The sequence below is a fragment of the Typopeltis vanoorti genome, chromosome 3 (assembly GCF_054136105.1).
Source record: "Typopeltis vanoorti isolate ZY-2024b chromosome 3, IOZ_Tvanoo_1.0, whole genome shotgun sequence".
Lineage (NCBI taxonomy): Eukaryota > Metazoa > Arthropoda > Arachnida > Uropygi > Thelyphonidae > Typopeltis > Typopeltis vanoorti.
The window spans coordinates 128,390,196-128,415,369 of NC_143551.1; the positions used below are offsets into that span (position 1 = coordinate 128,390,196).

Sequence of the window (25,174 nt, forward strand, 5' to 3'; positions counted from 1 at the left end):
TCCTCAACCTGGTGGATTGCCACCTTACCTGGCCATTTCCTTTGTAGCAGGCCTCCTACATGTTTAAAGATAGCCAATAGCTGTTTAAAGTCAAGCTCGTCATATGGAGACTCCATAGTTGAGAGAAACTAACAGTTTCCCAGGTAATCCTGTAGACTGAGAGTCTACTAGCAAATCCCGTAGACACACTAAGGTGTCTACCAGCAATAAGATGTGGCGATATAAAATACAACAATGGCGATACTAGCGGCAGTAGGCCTAGCGTATCGCCCTTGTAAATTCAATAGACTTACCTCGGTAAACCAGTGTTGAAAATAAAGTGTCTGTTTATGGCAGCAAGTAATTAACTGATATATTAATGTATATGAGCATAAATCTCTAAAAACATATCAGTCAAATTCACAATTCACCATCAAAAATACACGGTACGAAACACTAACACGCGAGACGCCATCTTTTCGGAAAGGCAAAATCAAAAAATTCGCTTAGCTCAGCCTTTCGCCTTTTATCTTGTTGAGTGCTACCACGTGACCACTTTTCACGCGATTAGAAAATATTAATGTGTAACCGATTTCTACTCGAAATCGTCAGTTATACAAATTGTCACGAGCTGAATCGTATACACTGACTTCTGAATTGTACTTCTACCATTTGATTTAATAATTTTTAAACATCGCTATGTTTTCAGTACCTATATATATTTACAAGGTTTTGAATTACACATAAACTGAAAGCGTCTTTTTTTATACCCTCGAGGATATATTCCCTTTTTTTATACCCTCGAGGATATATACGAGGATATATTCACCGCTCAACTTTCCCGCCAATTTTAGATTTATGCTTTGTCTAGATATCAACAAGGAAAAAAAAAAGGTAAGATAATTACAGTATTATAGTAAGTAGTTCTGATTTTTTTTTTTTTTACTACATTTACACTTAAATTAAAATGCAACTAGAAATAGTCGATTGATCTACGACTCCTCATAAAGTAGGTACGTTTCAAAATTATTTTAGACGTCCTGCATACCTGCCCTCTTACCATAGGCTATAACTATTACTCTTACCATAGTGAATAACTAAGTTATGAGTTGTTCCCCAGTGACGAATAAGACTCATTTTTGGGAGGAGCGATCGCTAAAACTTTTTAGATTTTTTTAAAATCTCTTGTTTAATTAATTAATGTGGTACTTCAGTTTTTAACTAATGATGTATTTTCAAATTTAAAATTTTGTATTATAATTTTAACTTCTGTTATAATTTAAATCTATTATAATTTTTAACTATCACATTATAACGGGGGGAAAAGTTATAGATTTTAGGGACGTTTCTCAAACTGGGGAAACAGAAAAATCATTTTTTTCTATCCCTCTATCTGCGAATATGCAATTTATGCTGGTAGTCTTGCTTGATTGATATTGTTCGAATTTGTCATTAATAATTCTTACAAAAATTTGTCGAGCCATTTCAATTTTTGTTGTAATCACTTTTTTTTTTTTTTTTCCCCGTTTGGATTTAGGCTGTAGAACACCAAATGTATGTCTGTAAGGGTTCTTTTCGTTTCACTGTGCGTATTTTTATTCGAAAAAAACATTTTGAACGATTCACAAACACTCTTAAGTGATATTAAATGATTAAATGCACCTCCATAGTACAGTTGCAGGAATGACGGGAAATGTACCTACCCTCTGCTGGAAACAATACGCAGTTATAAGAGACATGAACACAATGCGTAGTGAGCAATGCAGGTGGTAAAGCCTACAATGTAGAGTTAGTAAATTTTTTCTGAATTTTTATTGACTCCGAAACATTGCCAAACGGACGTGGCCAGTGACAACTGAGAAAACAATCGAAAAACATTTAGGTTACGTTTCTCGAATCAATAAAAACAAATTATATATTTTGGAAAAAATATATAATTTTATATAATTTGCAGTCTAATTTTATACAATCTACAATACTTCTTTCTCAACTTTCCAATTAAAATTTGGAAAGTTGAGTTAATTTTTAATTTATTATTGTTTCATATTCTTGCACATTCTATCATTGTCATTGAGTGAAATAAGCTAATTACTACTGTTTACTAAGCCCAAAACTAAAAAAAAGCCATTAACCCAAAAAGAAATTTTGGGTTACAGTGCTGCAGTAAAAAGTCGCTGAAAAGATTAATTGGCTGATCGCTCTTTAAGGGGTAACGAACTGCAGCTGTCTGCCTGTCTCTCTGTCTGTCTTTCCTCAATGCCTTCAAATAACCAGTAGTCATTGTTGACTGGTAATGATGGAGACCGATTGCCAATCGATTTCCAAAAATTAGAACTAAACAAGCCTTGCCTGCTCCTTAAAAAAAAAAAAAAAAGTTAAAGTATTTCTTTATTCACGCAATAATTCCATATTTATTTGTACAGTAATTTCTTTTGTTAAACTACTCCTAGGTTCACGAGTGATAATGAAAAAAAATTTTTTTTAGTTATATTTCCGCTATAATTGGACCGTTTTCATCTAAAAAATGATTTGAAATGCTAATAATAATTCTTCCCTAGACTATTAAAAATTTATTAAAGTGTCGAATTTGGATCACGATTAAAATTTGTCTAGCCTTTTCAATTACCTTTTTAATGACAGAATTGCGAGAAATAGAATTATGCCTTCAGTAAATAAAAACAAATAAGTAATAATAAACTGTATTGGTTTAACTGTTGTTGTACAAATAGCATCATTGTACAATAATGCGAATACAAAACGCACTTTTTTTGTGTCATTTTCTACGTTTATTGTTTATTTACTTTTAAATTCACAACATTATTTTTCTGTGAACTTTTCTCTCTAAATGTGTCAATTGTTTTTTTTTTTTTTTTTTTTTTCCAGCTGGGGATAAGACGGATGAGAACATGTAATAATTTCCGAAAATATTTATATTTTCGGAAAATATATATCGCTTATATTCAGAAAATACAAGCGAGTGCTAAACTTTCGTTCTAAGGGAGTGAAGTCCTTTTAATTGTTTGTAAAACGTTTTAAATAAATCACTCTAATTCATCATTTTTATGAAAGTAAAATTAAAATTTTGTAAATTATTACTTTTTTAGTTAACACTGTAAATCGGCACATCATTTAATACCGATAATAATAATAATATTTATCCTTTTTATATTAACAAGTGTACAAAGTGTCCAATTGGACTATTCCTAGCGATAACAAAAGGTTATATATAATATGTTGTTATTTTTTATACCACATTTTAATTATAAGTAATTAAATTATTTGATGCATTTTTCGTTTTCAGTTTTTTTATTTTTATTTTTATTTTTTAATCTCATGTCCTATATTCCCTTAGGAAAATCCTGATGCGTATATCATTGTAGAGTAGACAGAATAGAATATATATATGATTAAATAAGTGATTTTCTATACTTATTGAAGTTACATCAGTAGAAATAAATTTATTAAAAATTTAAAGGAAAAAAAAATTCACGTGTTTGCATTATGTTTTGAAAGACGATATTGTGATATGAAGGAGGAAGATTCCACTTGAGAGTATGAAATGTTTATAATATGATACATGCGAGTCATTTCCCGCTGTGCGGAATCTTACTTGCTTATTGGAGGTCTGGAGCAGTTTGAAGATGTTTCATTTTTCCTGATTACCAGTTAATTAGTCACGTGCATACCTTTGTGTGTGTGTGTGTGTGTGTGTGTGAAGAATGGTTGTGAAATATCTGCTTATGGATTGTGAAATATATTCGAACTTTTATCCTTATTAAACTCATTTGGATTCCAACAAATATTACGTTTCACTTGCAGAAAGATTATCGAAAACTCTATTCATTTACCTTCGGCACTTCGATGAATTTTTTATAATTATTGGAAAAACTACGCATTCAACTCATATTTCGCCTGAATGTAAAACAGGAGGAATTCGTACTGATATCGATCTAAACAGCGCAACGAACCATTGCGTAACTATACTGTACTGTAGCTGTCGTCACATTGATAAGGATTTTGAAAGGTGGCGTCGAACTGACTGAGAGTTGGAGAATATTGAGGATAAGCAGGTAATTAATATTTATTAGTATTGAAATATAAATTAGTTGTCAATTCGAATCTTACTGCTTCCTCCTTTTTGGCATCCTTCTTAACAAGCAGTAACTCTGAAGTAAGTTACTTCCCATGACCTCGAGTAAAGTAAATGAGTATCCTTGAACACCACTAAGTGATAAACGATCACTTAGACTGTGTTCAGTAAGTAGTAGTATTGAAGAAGTTACTCATTTCATTGATCCCCGCCCGGAAATGACTACGTTTTTTTTTTTTTTTTTTTTTTTTTTTTTTTTTTTTTTTTGTTGTCTTCTTCTTGCTAATATCTTGTTAATCAGAAATACTGCGACGGTTAAATCAAGGAACATTCAACAGACTGCTCACCACGCCACTTAGTAGTAGGCAGATGAATATTTCAATTTAATTTTATAATTATTTTTGAAATAAGTATAATTAACTAAAATAATTAATTAAAAAAATTTAAAAAAATAATACTTTTGTATTAGTTTTTTTTTTTTTTTTTTTTTGCAAAATTCACGTTTTAAATATATCGGCAAAGGTTGGTCGATTGGTAGAGCCTCTGCTACTAATGACTCAGTTAAGTAAGTTTGAGCGCCGTTGGAAGGGGACCAATCGTTCGATGCTGTTGGTACACTCTCCCTCGATGAGTCTTTGGACTCCCTGGAGGTGTCAAATAATAATAATTAACATCTATTCTACTTGTTCATCTTCTTCTCTCGCTCTCTCCCTCTTGCTCCTTTATGATTATTAAACGAGGAGATTCCCAGAACCATAATAAAAAAAACTTTTTTTATGATTTATTACTGTTGATTAGTGTGGCATTTAATTTGTATTTCATTTTTCATTTGTTTCATTTTTTTTTTTTATTATTGTGTTCGGAATTGACTGTAATAATGTTAATTCAGCATGCAACCCCTTAGTAGCATAGTCGAGGAAATGTTGTGACACTTGAACTTTAGTTAGAAAAAAAAAATGAGTCCAAATTCAATCTTGGATACGAGTTACCTTTATAAGAACTTTTCAGGAGAAAGGTAATTAGCTGGTCTCATACCGATGTGAAAGGGCTTTTTATCCTGCGAAACAGACAATTGCGCTTTGCGTGGTCAACTTGTTCAAAATTATTAGAACAAATAAATATTGCTGAAAGTTTTTTTCCTCAAGTCTTTCATTTTCACATGATTTATACCGGTAACGTTCCAAAGATGATCAGACTGATACAGCAGTACTAAAACAATCTCACTGCTTAAGCAAAGAAATATAAATCGAATTAAAGAAAACCTCTATATATATGAGAAAATTCGCCCCAGTGTTAACTGAAAATTTTCGGCTTCCTGTTCGGTGAAGCAGAAACAGCAACGATTCCTGTTTCTGTGCATTTCCGCACAGAAGGGAACATTGGAAGATACAATATTCCCTTCAGTTGGAAAAAAACTACTATTATTTTTATGGCTAATATAGCCTACTTTCGTTTAGGAGTGTCCCTTTTTTTTTACAATGTCATTGGGCTCTTCATTCAAATCTTAGGACAATGAGGAAAATTCGGACATACCTTTTTTTGGTTGTTGTTGGCTGTCTCCTTATCCCAACGATCTATGGATGCGGTCAACAGCTATGGAAATGTGAATAGCGACACTCATGATCACTTTACCAAAAGTAAGAAAAGAGTTTATTATTATTATTAGACTTTGTAAATTGGCTTTCTCGTTTAGGATAACAAAAATGTGTAACAACACCAAGATTTTTTGGTATGAATGCACAGCAAGGACGTTATTAATTATGGAGGTAATAAAGCACTGACTGTTGTTGGTCGGCGGAAATCTCACCGGACCATCACTGGTCAGCATCACTTAATTTATCCAAAAACAACTGAAAGCAAATCTATCATACCTTTCAACTGCAATATTTGCAAATTCACAGAAAGTCATGAAAAAACATTTTTTTTTTTTTTTAAAAAAAAGAAATGTCCACGTTAATGGACCTAATTAATTTAAATATTACTTTCAGGGAAGCTGATATATTATTCTAAATTTGCTATTTTAGTTTAATCAGTAAAAATGAAATGAGCGAAGAGCTGCTTGCAGTGAATCATAGTATTTAATTGCTCTTTCAATTCAACAAAAATTTGCTTTCAGTAGTTATTTTAACAGTTAAAATTCTTCTATAAACTAATTTTATGACTGACTTGAAAAGTAGCGCTTGCTGAATATGTTTGCATCCTTTAAGTAATAGATCCTTGACGCCAATATCCTCTCCACCCACAAACATAATTCGTAGATCCAAGCTATTCAGCTCTGACAGTTCTATGTTGTAAGAGTACATTTTACCAACATTGAGCCAGTAAATAGGTTAACTGACTCGCTCAATATATATCAAATGCTCGAAGTGGAGAGCGAAAAAGTGAGACAGTTTATCGCTAATGAAGGAAACTAATCGTTACTGTAGTTTGGTTGTTAATTGTAAAATACTCATAGCTCATAGACATTCTGGAAAGAAATGGATAGTATTCTTTCCACTATAGCTCTTTTTCTTGTGCAGATTTCGTAGTTATGGCCGAATCAGGTGATGAACCAGCAAATACAGCTTTTCTACTACCAGGACAAGTAATCAAACCAAGTGTAAGCAAAGAAATGGCCTCAGAGATGATAACTAGACTGTATGGCTTTAAAGCAGCTTCTATCACGGAAATGACAAGCTACGATGATCGGAATTTTCATGTTGAGGTGAGTATCGCAGGTGTTTCGATTTCGGAAAGAGGAGGCAGTGTTTCTTTTTTATTAACTTTTTCTCTGTAGTTGGTGAATTATCATCTATACGAGCTGTGGGAATAAATGTACTGTAGATTAATCGCTTTCAAATGTATTTTATTTTAATATAATGAAAGTTGACTATGAAAATGAAAAACAAAACGTACAGAACAAAATTTGTACTTAATCAAACGCTATTTACTATAATTGTCCTCACAACAGACTTCCGTATATTTTGTATATTCAGTGTTCTACAGTTTAAAACAACCATAAACAGTTCACATGAATACTATGTTGCACAGTTTGTGCATGAGCCTCCGTAACTCAGTCTGTTTCAATGAAAGTCTTTGGTTGAAAATATCTGGATTCGAATCCCGTATAATGACGCCAAGAACCTTTATCAGGACTTTTCGCGTAAAAATGAGTTAGTCTCATACGGAGATGGAGGGATTTCTTCTCTCGAAACAGTCAAACCGGTCCTGTAAGCACATATATCTGCAGATCTTTTTCAACCAAAGAGATTCGTTAAAACCGACTGAGTTACAAAGGCTCATTAAAATGCCGTATTCCCTGATTATACTGTAGTTTGTACATATCAGATTGATTTGGTTATAGATACAGATCATACTTTTCAAGAGAATAATCATTTTTTTAAAATAATATATATATATATATATATATATATATATATATATATATATATATATATATTTTTTTTTTTTTAAATAATAATGATAATTTATTGATTGCTAAAATATTTATACATACGATAAACATCTTGTGTGACATTGCACCTTATAATTTTACAGAGTTCAGCACTAAATGCTGCAATTTCTACATTGGATTTCAATTAAAATTTTTAATAATACTTTTTTGCCTTTCTATTATGTATTCAGAACACACGTTCTTCTAATATTAACAATGAAGATTATACAGAATTTTTTGTATAATTTTTTTTTTCAATGTTTGAGAAAGAGTGATTATACAAACAAATTTCTGCATTTGTTTATTATAAGGATTACTTGTAGATGAGTGAGGCAAGTTAATCCCACCTACTTCGAAGCTTGGATTAGCTTTTATGAAGAGAGTGGGATTAACTTGCCTCACTATTTATGTTGTTGTTTGTGATTTATGCTAGTGATTTGTGATGTGTAATTAGTGTTAATGGTATCTTAACTTTGTTGGTATATTTTCCAGAGTTCATTTTTTAATGTTCTATAGTTATCTACGTGTTTTAAATTACTTGGTAGGTTGTTGAGTTGCGTGGGTATCTGATGTGATCTCACAAAAGAACCGTATGAGTTGTTGAATGGTGTGGGGATGTAGAGAGTTGTAGGTCGTGTTATACGATATGTGTCTCTGTTGTTTCGATAGGTGATGTTGAAGTAATTCCTTGCTAATGTCATGTAGTGTTTCTAATTTTGTTAGGTAGCTGTTTGATGTATTTGCATAGACTGTTATTCCGTATCTGAGTAGGGATTCGCAGATACCGTGATATAGGAATTTTTTTTTTATGTTGGATGGAATAATGTCTTTAACGTGGAAGAGTTTTGCTGCGATGATCCGGAGTTTGGTGTGTAGGTATTCTATATGTTTTGTCCATTTAAGGTGGGAATCTATAGAGAGACCGAGGTATTTTGCGTGTATTACAGGTTTGATTTCGGAACATTGGCAGGTATTTTTGTTGTTAATGCAGCGGTGTGTGTGACAATGCATCGGGCGTATGCTTCTTGGGTTGTGTATTATATAACATCTGTGTTTTGGTGCCGTTGATTAGAATTGCGTTTTGATGGAAGTATGTTGTGATTTCATTTAGGTCTTGTTGTGCTTTGCAGAGAGCTGTGTTAATGTCTGTGTGGATTGCTAGTAGTGCAGTGTCATCTGCTTATTGAAATATTTGACTTCTTATGGATATGTTATGAACATCGTTAATGTATGTGTTGAATAGAGTGGGTGATAATATGGCCTTGAGGTACACCGTGTTTATTTGTATACTCCGACTGTGACATGTACCTATTTTTGTTCTGTTTGAAAGGTAGTTCTTGAACCATGTATGCAATATTCCTCTTATATCTAATTGAGTATAGTTTGGTGAGTAGTATGTCATGTTCAAGTGTGTGAAATGCTTTGTTTAGGTCCAGCAGTATAAGAACGGCGTACTTGTTTTTGTCGAGAGCTCTGTTTATTGTGTCGGCGATGTCTTCTAATAAAGTAATAGTGCTTTTTGTTTTCTGAAAGCCGTATTGGTTTTGTGAGATGATGTTGTACTTCTATAAATAGTTGTTGTGGAATAATGTCTGTGTCGAATATTATGTTCACGAGTTCTAAAAGTATTGGATTTATTTGTTCGAAGTGTGTTATAAGGTCTGTGAGTCTTGTTTTGTCTATTCCTAGAGTAGTCTTTGGTTTTAGTTGTAGGATTGCTTCTTTCAGTTCCTGTTTTGTTACAGGTGGAAAATACATCGTTGTTGTTGACTTTGTGTCGGTAGTTTTTTGTCGATCGTTGGTAGTTTGTCTTTTTTGAGTTGTGTGATGTTGTTTGTGAAAGCATGGTGGAATGAGTCTGCTAGTTCCTCTTGGTTTGTGTCCTGACTGAAGCTTTTTGCAATAAAATCTTGTGCTGATGTTTTCTTTTTTCGAGTTACTATTTCATTGAGTGTAGCCCATGTTGGCTTAATGTTGTCGTTATATTCCATGAATTTTTGGAAGTAGTAGCGTCTTTTTGCCCTACGAATTTTTGTTGTTAGTTGATTTCTTGTGTTTTTGTATAAGGTTTGTAAATGTGTGTTACTGGGTGACTTTTTAAGTTTTTTCGATAGATTTTCTTTTACAGCAATAGTATTTAGTATGTCGTCATTTATCCATGAATTGTTGTCTGTTTGTCGCTTCGTTTGTGTAGGTTTTGTTGCTTTTTTTGTATATTTCTGTGAACTTTAGTTGAAAATTCTCGTATAATGTTACAGGATCATTTATTTTAAGTAGGAATTCCACTCTGTATTTTTTGCTTGGTTATCGACAATGCACTTTAGTATGATCGAGTTTTGTCTACTTTTGTGGTGGTGGCAGGGGGGGGGTACGAAACGTAATAAAACGAAGTTGAGACAAAGTAGTGATCGGCAATTTTGACGTTAATTACTGATGATGTATATGTATGGATGGGAGCCCTTATGTCGATATGATCAATGCATGATTTTGTTAGTGAGTTATTGAGTATTTCTTCTCTTGTTGGGAAGTTAATGGTAGGGTTTATGTTGTACTGGATTAGTATATCTAAATATGTGTTAGTGGTTGAAGAAGCGTGGTCAAGAGTATTTATGTTAATGTCTCCTATTAGGATGAGCATGTGTGTTGTACGGGGTTTGATGCCGCTTAGCCATGTTTCTAACTCGTGAAGAAAACTGAGTTGATTATTATCTGTGGGTCTGTATATTGTGTATTTGATACTATTCTGGCTATTTGTGATTTCCAAAATTAGTGTTTCCGCATGTTCGAAGTGAGTTTGTCTTTCTATCACATTGTATTTTTCTTTGATAAATGCCACAATGCCACCTCCTCTTTTGTTTGGTCTACATAAGTTGTAGGTTTGATAATTATTTATGTTGTATGCGTAAATTTCTGTGTCTTTTATTGCAACTTCGGTCAGTATTAGCGCATGTATGTTTATCATGATATAATTGAGCTGTGTTATCAATGTAAGCCAGCGTTTTTTTTATACTTCTTATGTTTGTGTGTATGATAGTGAAGTTGTTATTGGTCGAAATCTTGTCTGACCATTTCTTCAAAGAGTAAAAGACCTTGAAGTTTATATTGTCTGACTGGATATGTTCGCCTATGTTTGAGATCTCCATTATGTAGTTTTTAAATGAGTTCTAATTTACCGATTGAGATGTGAAATCTTCAATTCCATTTGCGTTTAGAAACAAAAAGAAAGCTGATATGTATAATGTAATGAACAGAAGCCCCCCGTAGGTCAAGTCAGTATCGAACGAAGCCCTTTGGTTAGAAAATCCTGAATTCAATTTCTATCTCCTAAATACGGGTTTCTCCAGCAAAACAGGCAAAAATCTTTCAGAAGAAACAGACATAATACACTCGTCTCATAGTCTGTTAGTTGCTTCGGCCATCATATCTCGTGCTAAGTGATAGATGGAAGAGCTTTTCATTGCGTAAAGCAGACAAACCGGCCAGCACACGCAGTTGACAGACATAATGCATTGACCTCATAGCCTTAGGTGCTTCTGCCGTAATTCATAAACAACCAACTCCATACTTTATATAATAAATAATAATATTATAGTTCGTTTATCAGCCAGTAACGTATGTATTTTCGGTTGTCTCCTTGCTTTTACCGAAATATACCTTATTAAAATAAAATAAAATAAATAAAATCATGGATGATGTAGATAATGAAGAGTTAGATTTAATGAGAGAGATAGATCTTGATTGCATGTAGTTTTTCATAGGACGAAGTGTAAACTTGAGAGACTGAATAAACGTTTGGCGTGTGATGCTTCCGAGTAAAGAAAGAAAAAAGAGGTACCAACGAAGAGAAAGGAATGTTCGTCAAAGAAAGACAGTACACGTAAAAGTAGAATAAGAATTTTGTAGGGCGATTTTGTGACAAGAGGAGGAGGAGTGTTTTGTGAGGGAATGAAGAAATCATATTTTCCAGGTGCAAAAATTAATAACGTTAGTGATGCTATTAGCGTGAAAAAGGGTAAAGGGAAAGAATTAATTGTTGAAAGAGTTAACAAATGATATGAAAGAAGAAAAGCATGGTATGAGAGGAGGGATATGAAAGAGTTATTGACTATAGAGAAAGAGAAGAGTGAGAGTGTAAACTTAATGAGTCTGTTGCCGCGGTATGATGGAGGTGACTTGCGAAGAAGGGTAATCATTACAAATAACTCAATGCGTACATTGTGTAAGAGGAATGGACAAGGCCGTACTTATGCACAGGTGCACGAGGCTTTAGCTGAAGGTCCCGAAAAATGAGGGCCAATTTAAGCGACCCAAACAATGAGAACGGAGCCCTGGAGCACTCTAGCGACTCGGACCCCGTCCGCATCGGGAAAAAGTGTTAGTACGGCCCTGGGAATGAAGTGCAGTTTCTGGATGTGTGGAATGGCAGATGTGCGCTTAAATGGATTTGGTGTTAGGAGTCTAGAAAAAGTGCTTTTGAGGCTATCTGATGTTTCTGCTGCTAATAGCAGAAATACCAGACAGCCTCAAAGGGAATGCGAAGGATGATGTGGGCAATATGATCAGCAAATAAATTCAGTAAGTAGGAAGGGTATTTATTATGGGTGACTTTAATTATGGAGATATAGATTGGGAGGAGGAAATATCATATGAGATGGAGAAAATGGAATTTGTGCATCTTCTTAGAAATAATTATCTAAGGTAGCATGTAATGGAAGGTACAAGGAGATCGGGAGTGGACTTTCTGACATCTTAGGATTTGTGTATAACCAAGTACTGTCGGTGCCAGGCTATTTTGCGCCCTAGGCAAAGTTTACAAGTGCGCCCCTTATTTCACAAGTTGGATATTTTTTAAAATGAAATTTTAAATATAAATAATAAAAATTATTTTGGCGTGCTTTATTAATAATATACAAAGTAATATACAATATGTATAATATATTAAAATCAAATTTAAATTTTTCTTGCCTTCAATTTTGAAAGTTTTGCGCCCCTTCATGGCTTGCGCCCTAGGAGGTTGCCTAGTTTGCCTAAATGGTAACGCCGGCCCTGTAACCAAGATGGATATATCGCCACCAATCGGCGAGAGCGATCATTATGCTTTGACCTGGACGGTGGCTAAGCATGTGGAATTTTCAGTAAAGAAGGGTTTGATGTGGAATTACAAAGCTGGGGACTACGAGAAACTTAGAAAATTGTTTGGAGCGGTACCATGGGAGGATATACTTCAGGGAAAAGATGTTAGTCGTGAATAGGAAGTAGTAAAATTATGTTTGAAGGAACAAATAGCTAACGCATACCAATAATTAAGAGAATTAATAAACTAGGAATTCCCAAGGGAATGGAAGGAGGTAAAAATTGTTCCATTGCATAAAGGAGGTTTCTTTATGCAATGGAACTATTTAGAAAAATAAAGAAGCCTGATCTAGCTAATTATAGACCAATTAGCATTTCAGGAGTTCTGGTCAAAGTATCGGAGAAGTTTGTTAAAGACAAAATTTAGGAATGGATGGAGAGGAATGGGATATTGTATGGGGTGGGGGGGAGGCAGCATGGCTTTGTGAAGGGTAGATCATACTTCAGTAACTTACTCACTTTCTATAATAGGGTCACAGTTGAGTTGATAAAGTAATGGTCATACGTGTAATGTTGGCCTTCGCAAAAACGTTTGATATGATACTATGGAATCCTGATACATGAATCACATCAAACGGGTATGTCTATACAGATGCACAGTCTTGTAGAAGGCCTGTGACTAGTGGCATGCCACAGGGCTCTGTATTTGGGCCGCTATTATTTAATTTGTTTATTAATGATATAGGAAATTATCTGAGGGGAAATATTCAGTTGTTTGCAGATGGAAAATTAGGTAGAGCAATAGTCAATAAGGATGATTTAAACAGACTGGCAATGTGGACAAAGAAGAATGGATTCCAATTTAATGTGGCAAAGTGTAAGACTATGCATTTTGGAATGAAAAGGTTACCTTCTGTGGACCATATTGATGGGACTGTACTCTAGGACCATAATGAAGCTAGGGATTTGGAGGCGTTGGTGGATAGGGAGTTGAAATTCAGTGGGCATATTGCAAAACCCTGACATGCTGAGTTAAGAAGATTATTATTCCACTTTATAAGGCTTTGATAAGGCCTCACTGGATTATTGCGCAGAGATCTGGTCTCCTGGAGATGTAGATGAGATGGAGCGGATTCAGAGGAGAGTGAGATGGTGTTGGGACTGCGTTATGCTCCATGTGTGGAGAGATTGAAGATTTGTGGGTTACAGAAGCTGGTTGATTGGCGGATAAGGAATTACAGATAACTCTCGTATAACGCGGATGTTAGGTTCCATAGAAATGCCGCGTTATATAAATCGCGTTATGCGAGACTCAGATCACATAGAAAAAGTAGGGTTAGGTTCCGAAATCGTATTTTTTTAAAAAAATTATATAAACAGTAATGACATATCGAACAAAAAAATATTTTCATTTAATTCAAGTAATTCATGTAAATTAAGAAAACATGAACTATGAAATAAATAACTAGTATAAACTTATTAAATTACAAATTGTACGTAAACTTCATTGCACATAATGCATAAATGTTTTAGGCAAAATAAAATAAAGTGTATATGTTAATCGTCATCACTGTCATCAAAACTAACATTTCGTAGATGTTCTTTATTTACGAGTGGCGGACGTCGTCATCACTTGAAATCTCTTGGATATCATTAGTATAATTCTCATTGCATACTTCGGCTGGTTTAGTTATCAAGAAGTCAGTAATAAGACCTTGCTTACCACTATGCTGCAATTTTTTTTTAAATTAAGTTCATAATATAGAGCTAAACAAATATCCAATGTCTCGTGAATTTTCCGGAACGCTCTATTGAGGGATCATTATCTAAAATGACTATCTTTCTTGCCAAGTCCAATCCTCCTGCTAATTTCTTTAACGGATTCATCACAATCAGAATCTTCGGCAGAACTTTCCCCGCCATTTGGTTCGACGTCATCTATTAATTGTACCAGTTCCTCCTCATTTAAATCAATTTCCTCATCAATTTATTCACTACTTTCGTTTCCAACCATATCGTAAAAGTTCTCTTTAAGTGGCCATTACTATAAAAATAATTTTTTTACATAAAAAAAGCATTACATATTAATTATGCATGTAACTCACTAGAAAATAAAGTGCTCAGCTTGAGATTAACACACTTATGATTTTTAATGCGCTTTCCTGGCAGAAAACGAAGAAATTTTCAACAATAAAATACTTTATACGGTAAACAATTGACCTACATGCGTGCTAAAGGGAGTATTTCCCCCTAATATAAATTCGCTACTTATAACTACATGCGCGATACGGGCAGACGCAAATTTAACGAAGATAAAATTTGATTTTTAAATCTCACGTTGAAAAATATATGAAAAGATAAAGCGTTAGTATAACTTGTAGACCATCTTATATCGAAACCGCGTTGGATAAGTACCGCTTATACGAGGGTTACCTGTATATGATAGAGACGTATAAGTTGCTTGGGGGTGGGGGGTAATAGGATTGATGTGGGAGAAATAGTTCAGCACATGAATAATGTGAGAATAAAATGATTTCAAGTACAAAACATGACAGATATTGTACAGATAATAATAACTATTGATTGTTTTTTTTTTTTTTTTTAAGTCGGCTTTCCGCGATCAGTCTACAGACTCCATGAAGGTGCCTGTATAATAATAATTATGTAAATTGACAAACACTAAGGTGGATTGATGGAATTATATCCAATCACATTGTTTATTAAAAACATTCTGTCGGCAGCTGGTTTCACTTAGCACTATTCTTCTTTCTTTATTTTATTGGTTTTTATGAAACAATTACTAGAGAGCGGGTTACCATAGCGACATCGTGAGGACAACGCGACAATTGCCCTTCGGTAGGAAAGACGAGGATTCTAATCCAGTTCAGGATATGAGGAATTTTCTAAATGCTTTTCAAGTGAATAAGTTAACATTTTACGGACGTTTAACATTGTGTGTGTGTGTGTGTGTGTGTGTGTGTGTGTGTGTGTGTGTGTGTGTGTGTGTGTGTGTGTGTGTGTGTGTGTGTGTGTGTGTGTGTGTGTGTGTGTGAGCGGACGAGCGCGCATTTCTGTATGTCACACACACACACACACACACACACACACACACACACACACACACACACACACACACACACACACACACACACACACAATGCAGCTGGATCCGGATAAGCTTCGCTACTGCTCGGCATTTAAAATTCATACTAATGTAAAAAGTATATAACTAGACACAGCGTAGTAAGTAATGATATCTGAAAGAAACGAGATTCAGCCTGTTAATTACAAATATATCCCTTCTCGTGAAATACTTAGAATTGGATATGCAAATTCCATAAAATGAAATAATACTTTACTCTCAGGTTTTACAAGAGCATTGCAATCCTCATATACAAGAAATTCACCCGCATGGCTATACTCTCAAGGTGATGAATTCAATTGACAGCAAAGTGCCTGGATTTATCGGTGAGTAAGAGAATTTTCCTTCCACAATTTTCATAATCTTTTCGATGGTTTAATTTATGGTTAAATAAGTTTTTATAAATTTCACTTTACAATCTTTACATTACATTTTTAGTTTCTCGTAATATTTTAAACTTGCCTATCTGCGTAATACAAATTGAAATGTAAAGTTCATTTCAATTTGTTTCATACTGCCATCAGTCAAATTATTTCTTTTTGCAATATTTGTGACACCTGAAATAAGATACTAAAATATTCCGGAAACTTTTTTTTAAGTTTCAACTTTTTTTTTTTTTTTCGGCGTACACCGAAAATTCTAAATTCCAGTTAGGCCTATGTTCGAATCTCGTGTAGGACTCCAAGAACCTTTAATCAGGACTTTTCAGTTGAATGTCAGTTAGCTGGTTTCATACGGAGAAAATTGGGCTGTTTTTCTCTGAAAGTCGGGTTCTTTATCGAAACAGGGGAATCAGTCTGAATAACACAAACAACTGACATCCATAACACACACACACACACACACACACTATGTAGAAGCCTCTATATCTCTGCTGGTATAGACGAGTCCCTTGGTTGGTAAGACCCAGGTTCGAATATTGTCTATGACGCGAGGAAATTTCATCAGGTATTTTCAATGAAATCGTGAGTTGGTCTCATACGGAGGTCGAGAGATTTTTTCTCCAGAAACTCAGTTTATTTTTCCTTTAAACAGGCAAACTGGTCCCTTGGCTCATCAACTTATAGACCTAGACAAAGAGTTACTTTTCTACAAAAATCAAGCAACTAAGCAAAACATTGCATTGATAAACACTCTTAAGCATAACATTTATGGATCAAATATAAAGTATATTAATTTTAATAATCATACTAACTGATATTAACTTTTCATTTTAAAGATTCCATGCATAGAGTCCTGGAGCAGATACACAACAAAAGCTTGGATGTGCCTCTTCTAGTTCCTAATTTATCGGGAAGTTTCTGGACTCTGGAAGATTTATCTTCAACAAATAACGATACTTCAAATAATAATCGTAAGTTTTCTAAACATGTCCAGATTGACATAATTAATTTTATCTGTTGTCGATAATTTTTAATTAGGCTTCTATAAAAGTTTTAAAAAATATTATAGTCGCATTTCTCTTTTATTTACTCAAGATACCCAAGAATTTATCATTTTATATATGCATTGTGATATTAATATTTCACTTATGCCAAAAGATCTAAATTTCAGTCTTATCCATATTAAACTGAAACTGTATTGAAATAGTGAACACTGAAATGTAGGGTAATTGCAATTTTGCACACAGTGAACCATTTTGCAGTAATTACAGACGTTTAAATTAAAACCAAATGGCTTCTCAAAATAAAATTTTTGAATGCAACATAGTTTTTGTCAGTTACTTGATGTTCGTGACATCTAGCAGCAACCTTTTCAATCACTTTATCATGACAAATCACAAAAATGTAATAATAATAATAATTTTTTAAAATAGTAATATGATTGTTCTTGTTTAGATCTGCAAGGTTAATGATAGATAATATCGCATGCTCCGTGGTTTAGTCACCTTTAATGGTACAATAGTAAAACAATAAATGAGGTCGCATAAATCAAATTTTTGGTTTGGTTTGATTAGAATTACATCCACGTCATGTCTGTTAATTGGGGTGTTCCTCTGCCATCTTGGCTATGAACAATTCTGAATTTTCATACATGCGATTGGTTAACTTATCTTCCACTGAAAAGCATGCATTTATAGAGTTTTCTCCAGTCCTCGATGGGATTCGAACTCTGGTCTTTACATTAGAAGCAAAATGTCACGATATTCTTGAGTCTGGGCTATTGAGCCGCTTGAGTTTCGAAATCGTAGATAATCACACACACACACACACACACACACACACACACACACACACACAAATTTCCTAATAGCATTTTTCCCCAGTTCCATATCGTATTATCGATACAATTTTGTTTCGCCTAATTTTGTCATTAAATGATCCAGTTAAAATGACTCCTCCCAGATACCAAATTTCATTAAATAACAAATATCAAATTTCTAGCTTGATTTCCATCAAGCTAGAAACAAATTGTGACCACAATCATCATTTGAAATCATTTTGCAATATGAAAAAAAAAACTTTATCACCTGGTTGAAAAAAGAAAAAATATTATGTATTACAATGTGTCTGCACAGAACAATTCATCCATAGGCTTACAGGATCTTATAGTTGTTTATATACAATATATTGAAACCTTTCAGAGTTTCAAACTAATTGTCGACATTTCTCTCTTCGCGTGATGTTGCTGGCCGATTTACGGCATTCAAAGAAGGTTATCGAATAGTTCTTTTGCAAAAGAAAGTGCTACCTTTCGATAGCTTTTATCTGCAACTTAATTTGTAAATTAACGTATTTGAGAATTGACTTCTGTCGTATTTTGTATAAGGAAATTGCACTAAGGTGTTTATTTTTCAAATCTTCTTTTTTTCTCTTCAAGGATTAGGTATTTGCCTGTTTCGTCTTCATTGGTCTTTCCATCTTGTCGCTAGTCTTCCTCTCTCTCTCTCTCTCTCCCTCTCTGCTTCCCCCTTTGGTCTGTATCTGTCCACCTCTTATGGTAGCCGATATCTTTCCATCCTAGATAGATGTTTTTTTCCATTTCGCTCAATATTTCTTAATCTTTTCATTTATGTTATATATATCTAGTTCTTTTCTGATGCCTTCATTTCTTATATGGTCCAATTTTGCTCTTAAAAATCTCATCTCTGCAGCTTGTATTTTACTTTCATCTTTCTTTTTAACTGTCCATGTTTCTGAACCATAAAACAGAGTGGGAGTGGCCATTACTTTATAAAATTTTAGTTGAGCTTCTTGTCTTTTTTTTATTCAGTATCCTTTTAATTGTTCCACAGATTTTCTGAAATTTCTTTATTTTTTCATTTATATCTTTATTTTTTAGATATTTTATTATGCAGTGTAAATAATTAAACTGTGTCATATGTTCTATTATTTTATTTTCTATAACTATTTTTGATCTAACACGATCCCGACCGTTCGATGCCATGACTTTTGTTTTCTTTTGCGAAATTTTTAAATTGTATTGTTCGCTTATTTCGTTTATTTCATAAACTGATTTTTAAGGTCATCTTCATTGTCTTATAACGCAATCTGATCATTTGCATACAGCGCTTGTATTGGTAACAGTTCTTAATTCTGGTTAATTGGACACCTTGTTTTATTGTTGTTTTCCATATTTTAATAATAAAATCTGATCTATATATGTTGAATACAGTTGGAGATAAGCTACATCCCTGTCTGACATTCTGATTTATTTCAATCCTTCTGTTAATTTATTACCTAACTGCAACTGTATTTTTGTAACTTTATATAAACTTTGTATAGCTTGTACCAAATGTAATGGATATCCTTTTTTTTTTTTTTTCATTCATATTCTATAGCTTTTTTCTGTGTATTTTATCAAAAGTTTTCTCGTAATCTATAAATGCCGTATGAATCTCTCTAAATTAAATTCTCGTTTTTTGTTGTTTTTTTTCCCCAGTAATTTGTTTTAGCACATAAATATTGCATACACATGATATTTCACGTCGGAAACCATTTTGTTTTTTTGAGAGTAAATTGTTTGCAATATTCTAAGTCTTTTATTCAGGATTTTCTGTAAATTTTGTAACCTGTATTTAATAAACTTATTCCTCTGTAATTTCCACAGTCATCTCTGTTTCCTTTCTTAAATATAGATATAATCTTAGCTCTTAACCAGTCTGATGGAACCTTAGATTTACTTCAACAATTATTTATTAATTTTAAGAATCTGTGATGTAAATATTCTCATCCATATTTCCAAAGCTCTGTATTTATGCCATCTAATCCGGTTGATTTTCTATTTTTGGTACTTTTATTGCTTCTTTTGTTCTTCCAATTTTATTGGTTCTACATCAGTGTTGATTTCTTTATTAATATTTTCTGTTATTAAATTTGGGTCATACCATAAATTCTTATAATGTTCTATCCATTGTTTCTCTTGTATGTTGATTTGTGCTGTATCTCTTTCTTCGTTGTTTAATTTCCTTAGTCAAAGCTTATTCATTAAGCCTTCCTTATTTTGTCAAAGCATATTATTATTATTATTATTATTATTATTATTATTATTATTATTATTATTATTATTATTATTATTATTAGGGCTTGACAAATATATTTACCAAGGGCGAGTAGCTGTAAACTGGACAAAATAAATAAATATATATATATATATATATTTAAATATAAAGAGCTAATAAGCTTCATTTCGGCGATATAAACAATATGTTAAATTAAGGGGATATGAAATCCACATTGTTTCAAAACCGAATAAGAAACTCAAAGATTGGAATCAGAGAGTTTCATGCCGAATATAGTAAACTATAAAGTATCGGCGATCACTAGCGTGAGCTAATGCAAGTGACCCTAGTACGTAGTACAATACTGGATAACTCGTTGCAAAGGTAGGGAAAGTTCAGATCGCTATTCTTAGGTATTTTCCATAATGTAAAAACACATTTCGTAGGAAATGTATGCTGTTATTACATTATGCAGGGAGGTCACTACCCAGACCGGTTTCAGCCTTTTTTGAGGCTTCATCAGTGAGTAGCTAGACCATAATACCAAAGTGTATAGCGAAAAGAACTTATACTCTGCTATACGAGTTTCCAAAGAGGTGCAACCATTAAGTTACTTAAATATAAAGAGCTAATAAGCTTCATTTCGGAATATTTTCTAAACAATCTTTTTTAACTTTAAGAAAACACAGAAGAATATGCACAATATAAAGGGAAATTCTAGTAACAAGAATTAATGCAACAAATTATATTTTTCGAAAAAATCATTGTTAACAATAGAAAAGAAAGAGCTAAGCTATTTATGGTAATGGAGCGGATCCTTTGTAACGATTAGGATTAAAAGTTAATTTAATCGGATTTTAATTGAAGAATGTTAATTAACATATCTATGTAAAAGTCTTGAAAGTAAAGATAGAGAAAACTTGACAAAACACTTGAGCAGAGCCGAGACTGTATGGAGTTAAAAGTGGTGAGCACAAGATAGCGACAGCCGAGTGCAGAAAATACATTAAGATAAACAAGGCGTAAAAAAAAAAAAAAAAAAAAAGGAGAGACAACAATGACGAAAAAGTTAACACCAAAAAGATTAGTCATTACGTAAAGTTTGGATTTTAAAAGAATTGAGAACAAAAAACCTGTGTGTACATAGTAAGTTCAATAAACATGACGTGGTGAAAGGTAATTTGAATGATTCACAGTGGAAATGTTCTCCAAACAGCGATAACAGCACCATCAATCACTTTATGGAACTCCTATTGACTTATTCAGACATGTCATTAAAAATGACATGTCTGAATAAGTCATGTCATTTTTAATGACATGTCTGGGAAGATATCTTGGGCGAGTACATTTTTTATTGATCCCAATAGGATTTTACATAAATTATCGAGTCCCTATTATTACTACCAGAGACCTCCAGAGAGTCAAGGACTCATCGAAGAAGGCCACATAATGCACCAGCTATCATACCTTTTCTTGAATTCATTCACACCTCCATAAGCAAGCCATACTATTAGAGACCCTTTCAGAAGTTTCTAGGTCTCTATCATATCACCCCTCTTTCTCCTGTTACTGAAATTTTCTGCAGTTTATATATATTCTCAATCTGTTCTCAACCCACATTCCGCAGTCCCGATATCATCTTAAACACATTCTCCTTTGAACACCCTCTCCATTGTTTCTGGATAACCTCGTTTCCGCATTGCAATTATTCTCTGCGTTATATTTGCAATCTTCGTTGTACGGCCCATGAAGTTCAACTTCCTGTCTACTAAAACTCCTTGAATCCTTAGCCTGATTAGTTTCTTCTAGCATAATCCCACCAACTCAGTCTTCAAAACTTAGATAGGGTAAAAACGGCCCCGGCCACTTCCTATAATAGGGAATAAAAGGCGTTAGCTGATTTTTTTGATGTAATACACCTTTGGATATCTCATCACACAATGTAAAGTACATAACGTTACATTTACTAATATTTAACTTATAGCCGTTTTCACATGCCCAGAATTCCAGCCTGTTGAAACCGTTCTTCAAGTACTTCACGTCAGTTGCATTCCTGCCTATCTTTACATCATCAGCAAATATCTGTATATTCTGCATTTCTGTTTATTTTAAAATTAATTACTAAGTGCCAGAAGTTTAACAAAAATATTCACGTTGATGGAATATACCCTACTTTTTTTTTATTTTGTTGGCCTAGAAACACAGGAAAAGGAAAAGAATAAATGTGCTGTTCGTCTTCATATCTACCTAGTGGGTACTCCAATTTATTACATTCCTTATATGCCAAATGTTTTATATCAGTGGGGACAACTGCTTGCTCGATTTCACACATCTCTAGAGGTAAGTTTCTCATCTTTTAAACTTCGTTCTTCAATTTAATCGATTTATTTATTTTTATTATTTCTGTTCCTGTTTTTTTTTTTTTTTAGATTCATAAATGAGTGAGTACATCAAGAGATGGTTTTATTTTTATGTATTATATATTCGTGTGATATTACCAGCATAATTCTTATTCTTATTTGGATAGGAATTGCTAAGTATTTCTCTTTAAACCACAAAATTCCGAATGCATCTACATTTTTATATTCTAATAACAGAAGGTGCGAACATAAAATACCAACCGTGTTGTAAAAAAAAAAAGTAAATAAATAAAATAAAATAAAATAAAATAAAATAAAATAAAATAAAATAATTCATCACTAATCCAGAAGAGCCTTGGTGTTTCATTACAATTCAGGGTAAAAGAATTACCAAAAATATTTCATATAGCTCATTACATTTTCAATGTGTGGGACGCACAAAGGCGCCAGGATAGTAAAGGCGCCAAAGAGGAGGAAATACTTAAAAAAAAAAAGAAACACGTTTTTTTAAAGTGATTTTTTTATTGGAGGGGGTGGGAAGGGACGCCAACTAAAGTTTTGCACACAGGCGCCGGACACTACTGGCGTGCCTACTGGATAGAGCGGTTAATACTTACCTGTATATGTATTATAACTTTCAACTGCGTTTATTCTTCTGCCGGTTCTGCTATTTTGCGAATGAAAAATCCTATTTTTCCTCTAGGAAATATCATATTTTTCATCTATTCATGGAACTTCTAATCAGAACTTTTCAACTGAAGATGAGTTAGGTTCATCCCATCCTAGACAGGACTCCAACCCGGGTCTTTCCATCAAAGGTATCGTCGAAACCAACGAAAGCTTTGTTTCATACATTGATATACCATGCAAAAGCTCACCATTCGTCTGAGTAGGTCTTGCATACCAAAAACATTTGAAAGTCACTATTTGGTTCTGCATTCTCCCCCCCCCCCCTTGTGATCAAAAGCACGTGACTTTAACAGAGCTTGCAAATGCGAATACTTTACTGCATATGTTGTTGATATGATGCAATGAATATGAAGAAATTTATTCGTTATTCATTTTAATCATGTATTTGTATTTAGTTTTCTTGAAAATTCTTGCATTTGAGAGAGAGAGAGAGAGTGCGTAAAGCAGCATCTTTCTGGGTGTAGCTCCCACTGATGAAACATCAATAAAGTTCGAAACCAGTCTAGGTAGTGACCATAATGCATAGCAAGAAGTGTGCTTTATATTAAGATACTGAGGCAATTGATGTGAAGCCAACAGCCTGTATATACAGGGTGGCATATAAGTCACGAAATGATTTAAACATTTAATAATTTTATTTATTTATTAATCATTTCATTCTGTTTTTGTGATAATAAAATACAGAACCTGGAGATTTTTTTTATTTATGAAAAACCATATCACGTAAATGCTTTCCATTTTCTCCTACGGGGTTACCCGAAGAAAAAAGGTAAATGTTAACAAGCCCAGACAATTCAACAGCTGGAAAACATGCGTGCAGAAATTAGGGTGCTGCAGCCAGAAACATTAACAGATGTCATGGAACATGCCGTAGAAACTTCCCGTCTTTGTGAAGCCGAAAATGGAAGGTATTTTTGTGATGTGGTTTTCCATAACTAACAAAAAAACATCTCCAGGTTCTGTATTTCATTATAACTAAAAAGAATGAAAATAATTAATAAATATAAAGTTATTAAGCAAGTAACCAAGTCGTGAAGATACTTCACGCGCAAAGTTTGTTTTCTTACGCTTGGGTATAGGATTAAAACAAATATATAGTTTCTAGTCTATTTTAATGTATGAGCGGAAAAAACTTATCACTTCAATAAATTTAAGATTTTCAGGAGTTGAAGTGTCATTGAAAAAAGCCAACTAACCAATCAACTGGTCTAAGTTGCTTTGTTTCGGTAGTGCTATTATTTAATTTCTTTCCTTCTGTGGTTAATAATATTAGTACTTTTATAAAGTTAAGTATAAGGTTATTTATATTAAAAATAAAATGAAATAAATATTTTTGCTAGCTTCTTGAATAACATATTAATAAAACATATGTAGATGAAGAAAACTGAAATTCATCGAGTGACATCGTCTTCGACTATTTATTTTTATTTTTTATTTTATTTATTTATTTTTTTATTTTTATGTAGGGATTTAGAGATGATGTGCTAGAGCGTAGATCTGCCTTTTGGAGTCTACTAAACGCTTGCAGGATATCCGACTTTCTTTTTGTTATCCGTGAAGAAAACAGACGCAATCTTGTAAATCGTATTCTCGAGGCCTTTAAAAAGATTCTTCCTTTCTTGAAGAACATGCCTTATGGTAAAAATAACTTTTTTTACTTCAACTCAATTGTGTTTCTCTGAGAATGCTGTTTTTTAATTTTTTAATATATATTAATCTAGTATATATTAATCGGGTAGTGATTGCATCTGGTGTGAATGAATTCAAGGGTAGGTATGATAGATGGGTTGAGTAATTTACAGCCTTTCTCGATGAGTCCTTGACTCCCTGGAGGTCTTAGATAATAATAGTAATAATAATCTAGTCACTTTGTGAATGGCATCCTTTTATATATATATATATATACAGGGTGTTCGGGATAAATTTGACATATTTATAATTAATTATATTTTTCCGTAAGTTACAT

General features: G+C 33.3%; 1 protein-coding gene across 1 annotated transcript in view; it reads left to right on the plus strand.

The window, feature by feature from the left end:
* Nucleotides 1–3,621: 3,621 nt before the first annotated feature.
* The window catches only part of LOC150108558 (hydroxylysine kinase), a 31,003-nt gene continuing 9,450 nt past the window's right edge, over nt 3,622–25,174 (plus strand). The window contains exons 1-6 of the mRNA XM_090415990.1: nt 3,622–4,049; nt 6,589–6,773; nt 15,941–16,043; nt 16,937–17,071; nt 22,356–22,498; nt 24,675–24,846. Of these exons, the coding sequence (XP_090272116.1) occupies nt 6,600–6,773; nt 15,941–16,043; nt 16,937–17,071; nt 22,356–22,498; nt 24,675–24,846 (727 nt within the window). The 5' untranslated portion in view covers nt 3,622–4,049; nt 6,589–6,599. The remainder of the gene's footprint in view (nt 4,050–6,588; nt 6,774–15,940; nt 16,044–16,936; nt 17,072–22,355; nt 22,499–24,674; nt 24,847–25,174) is intronic.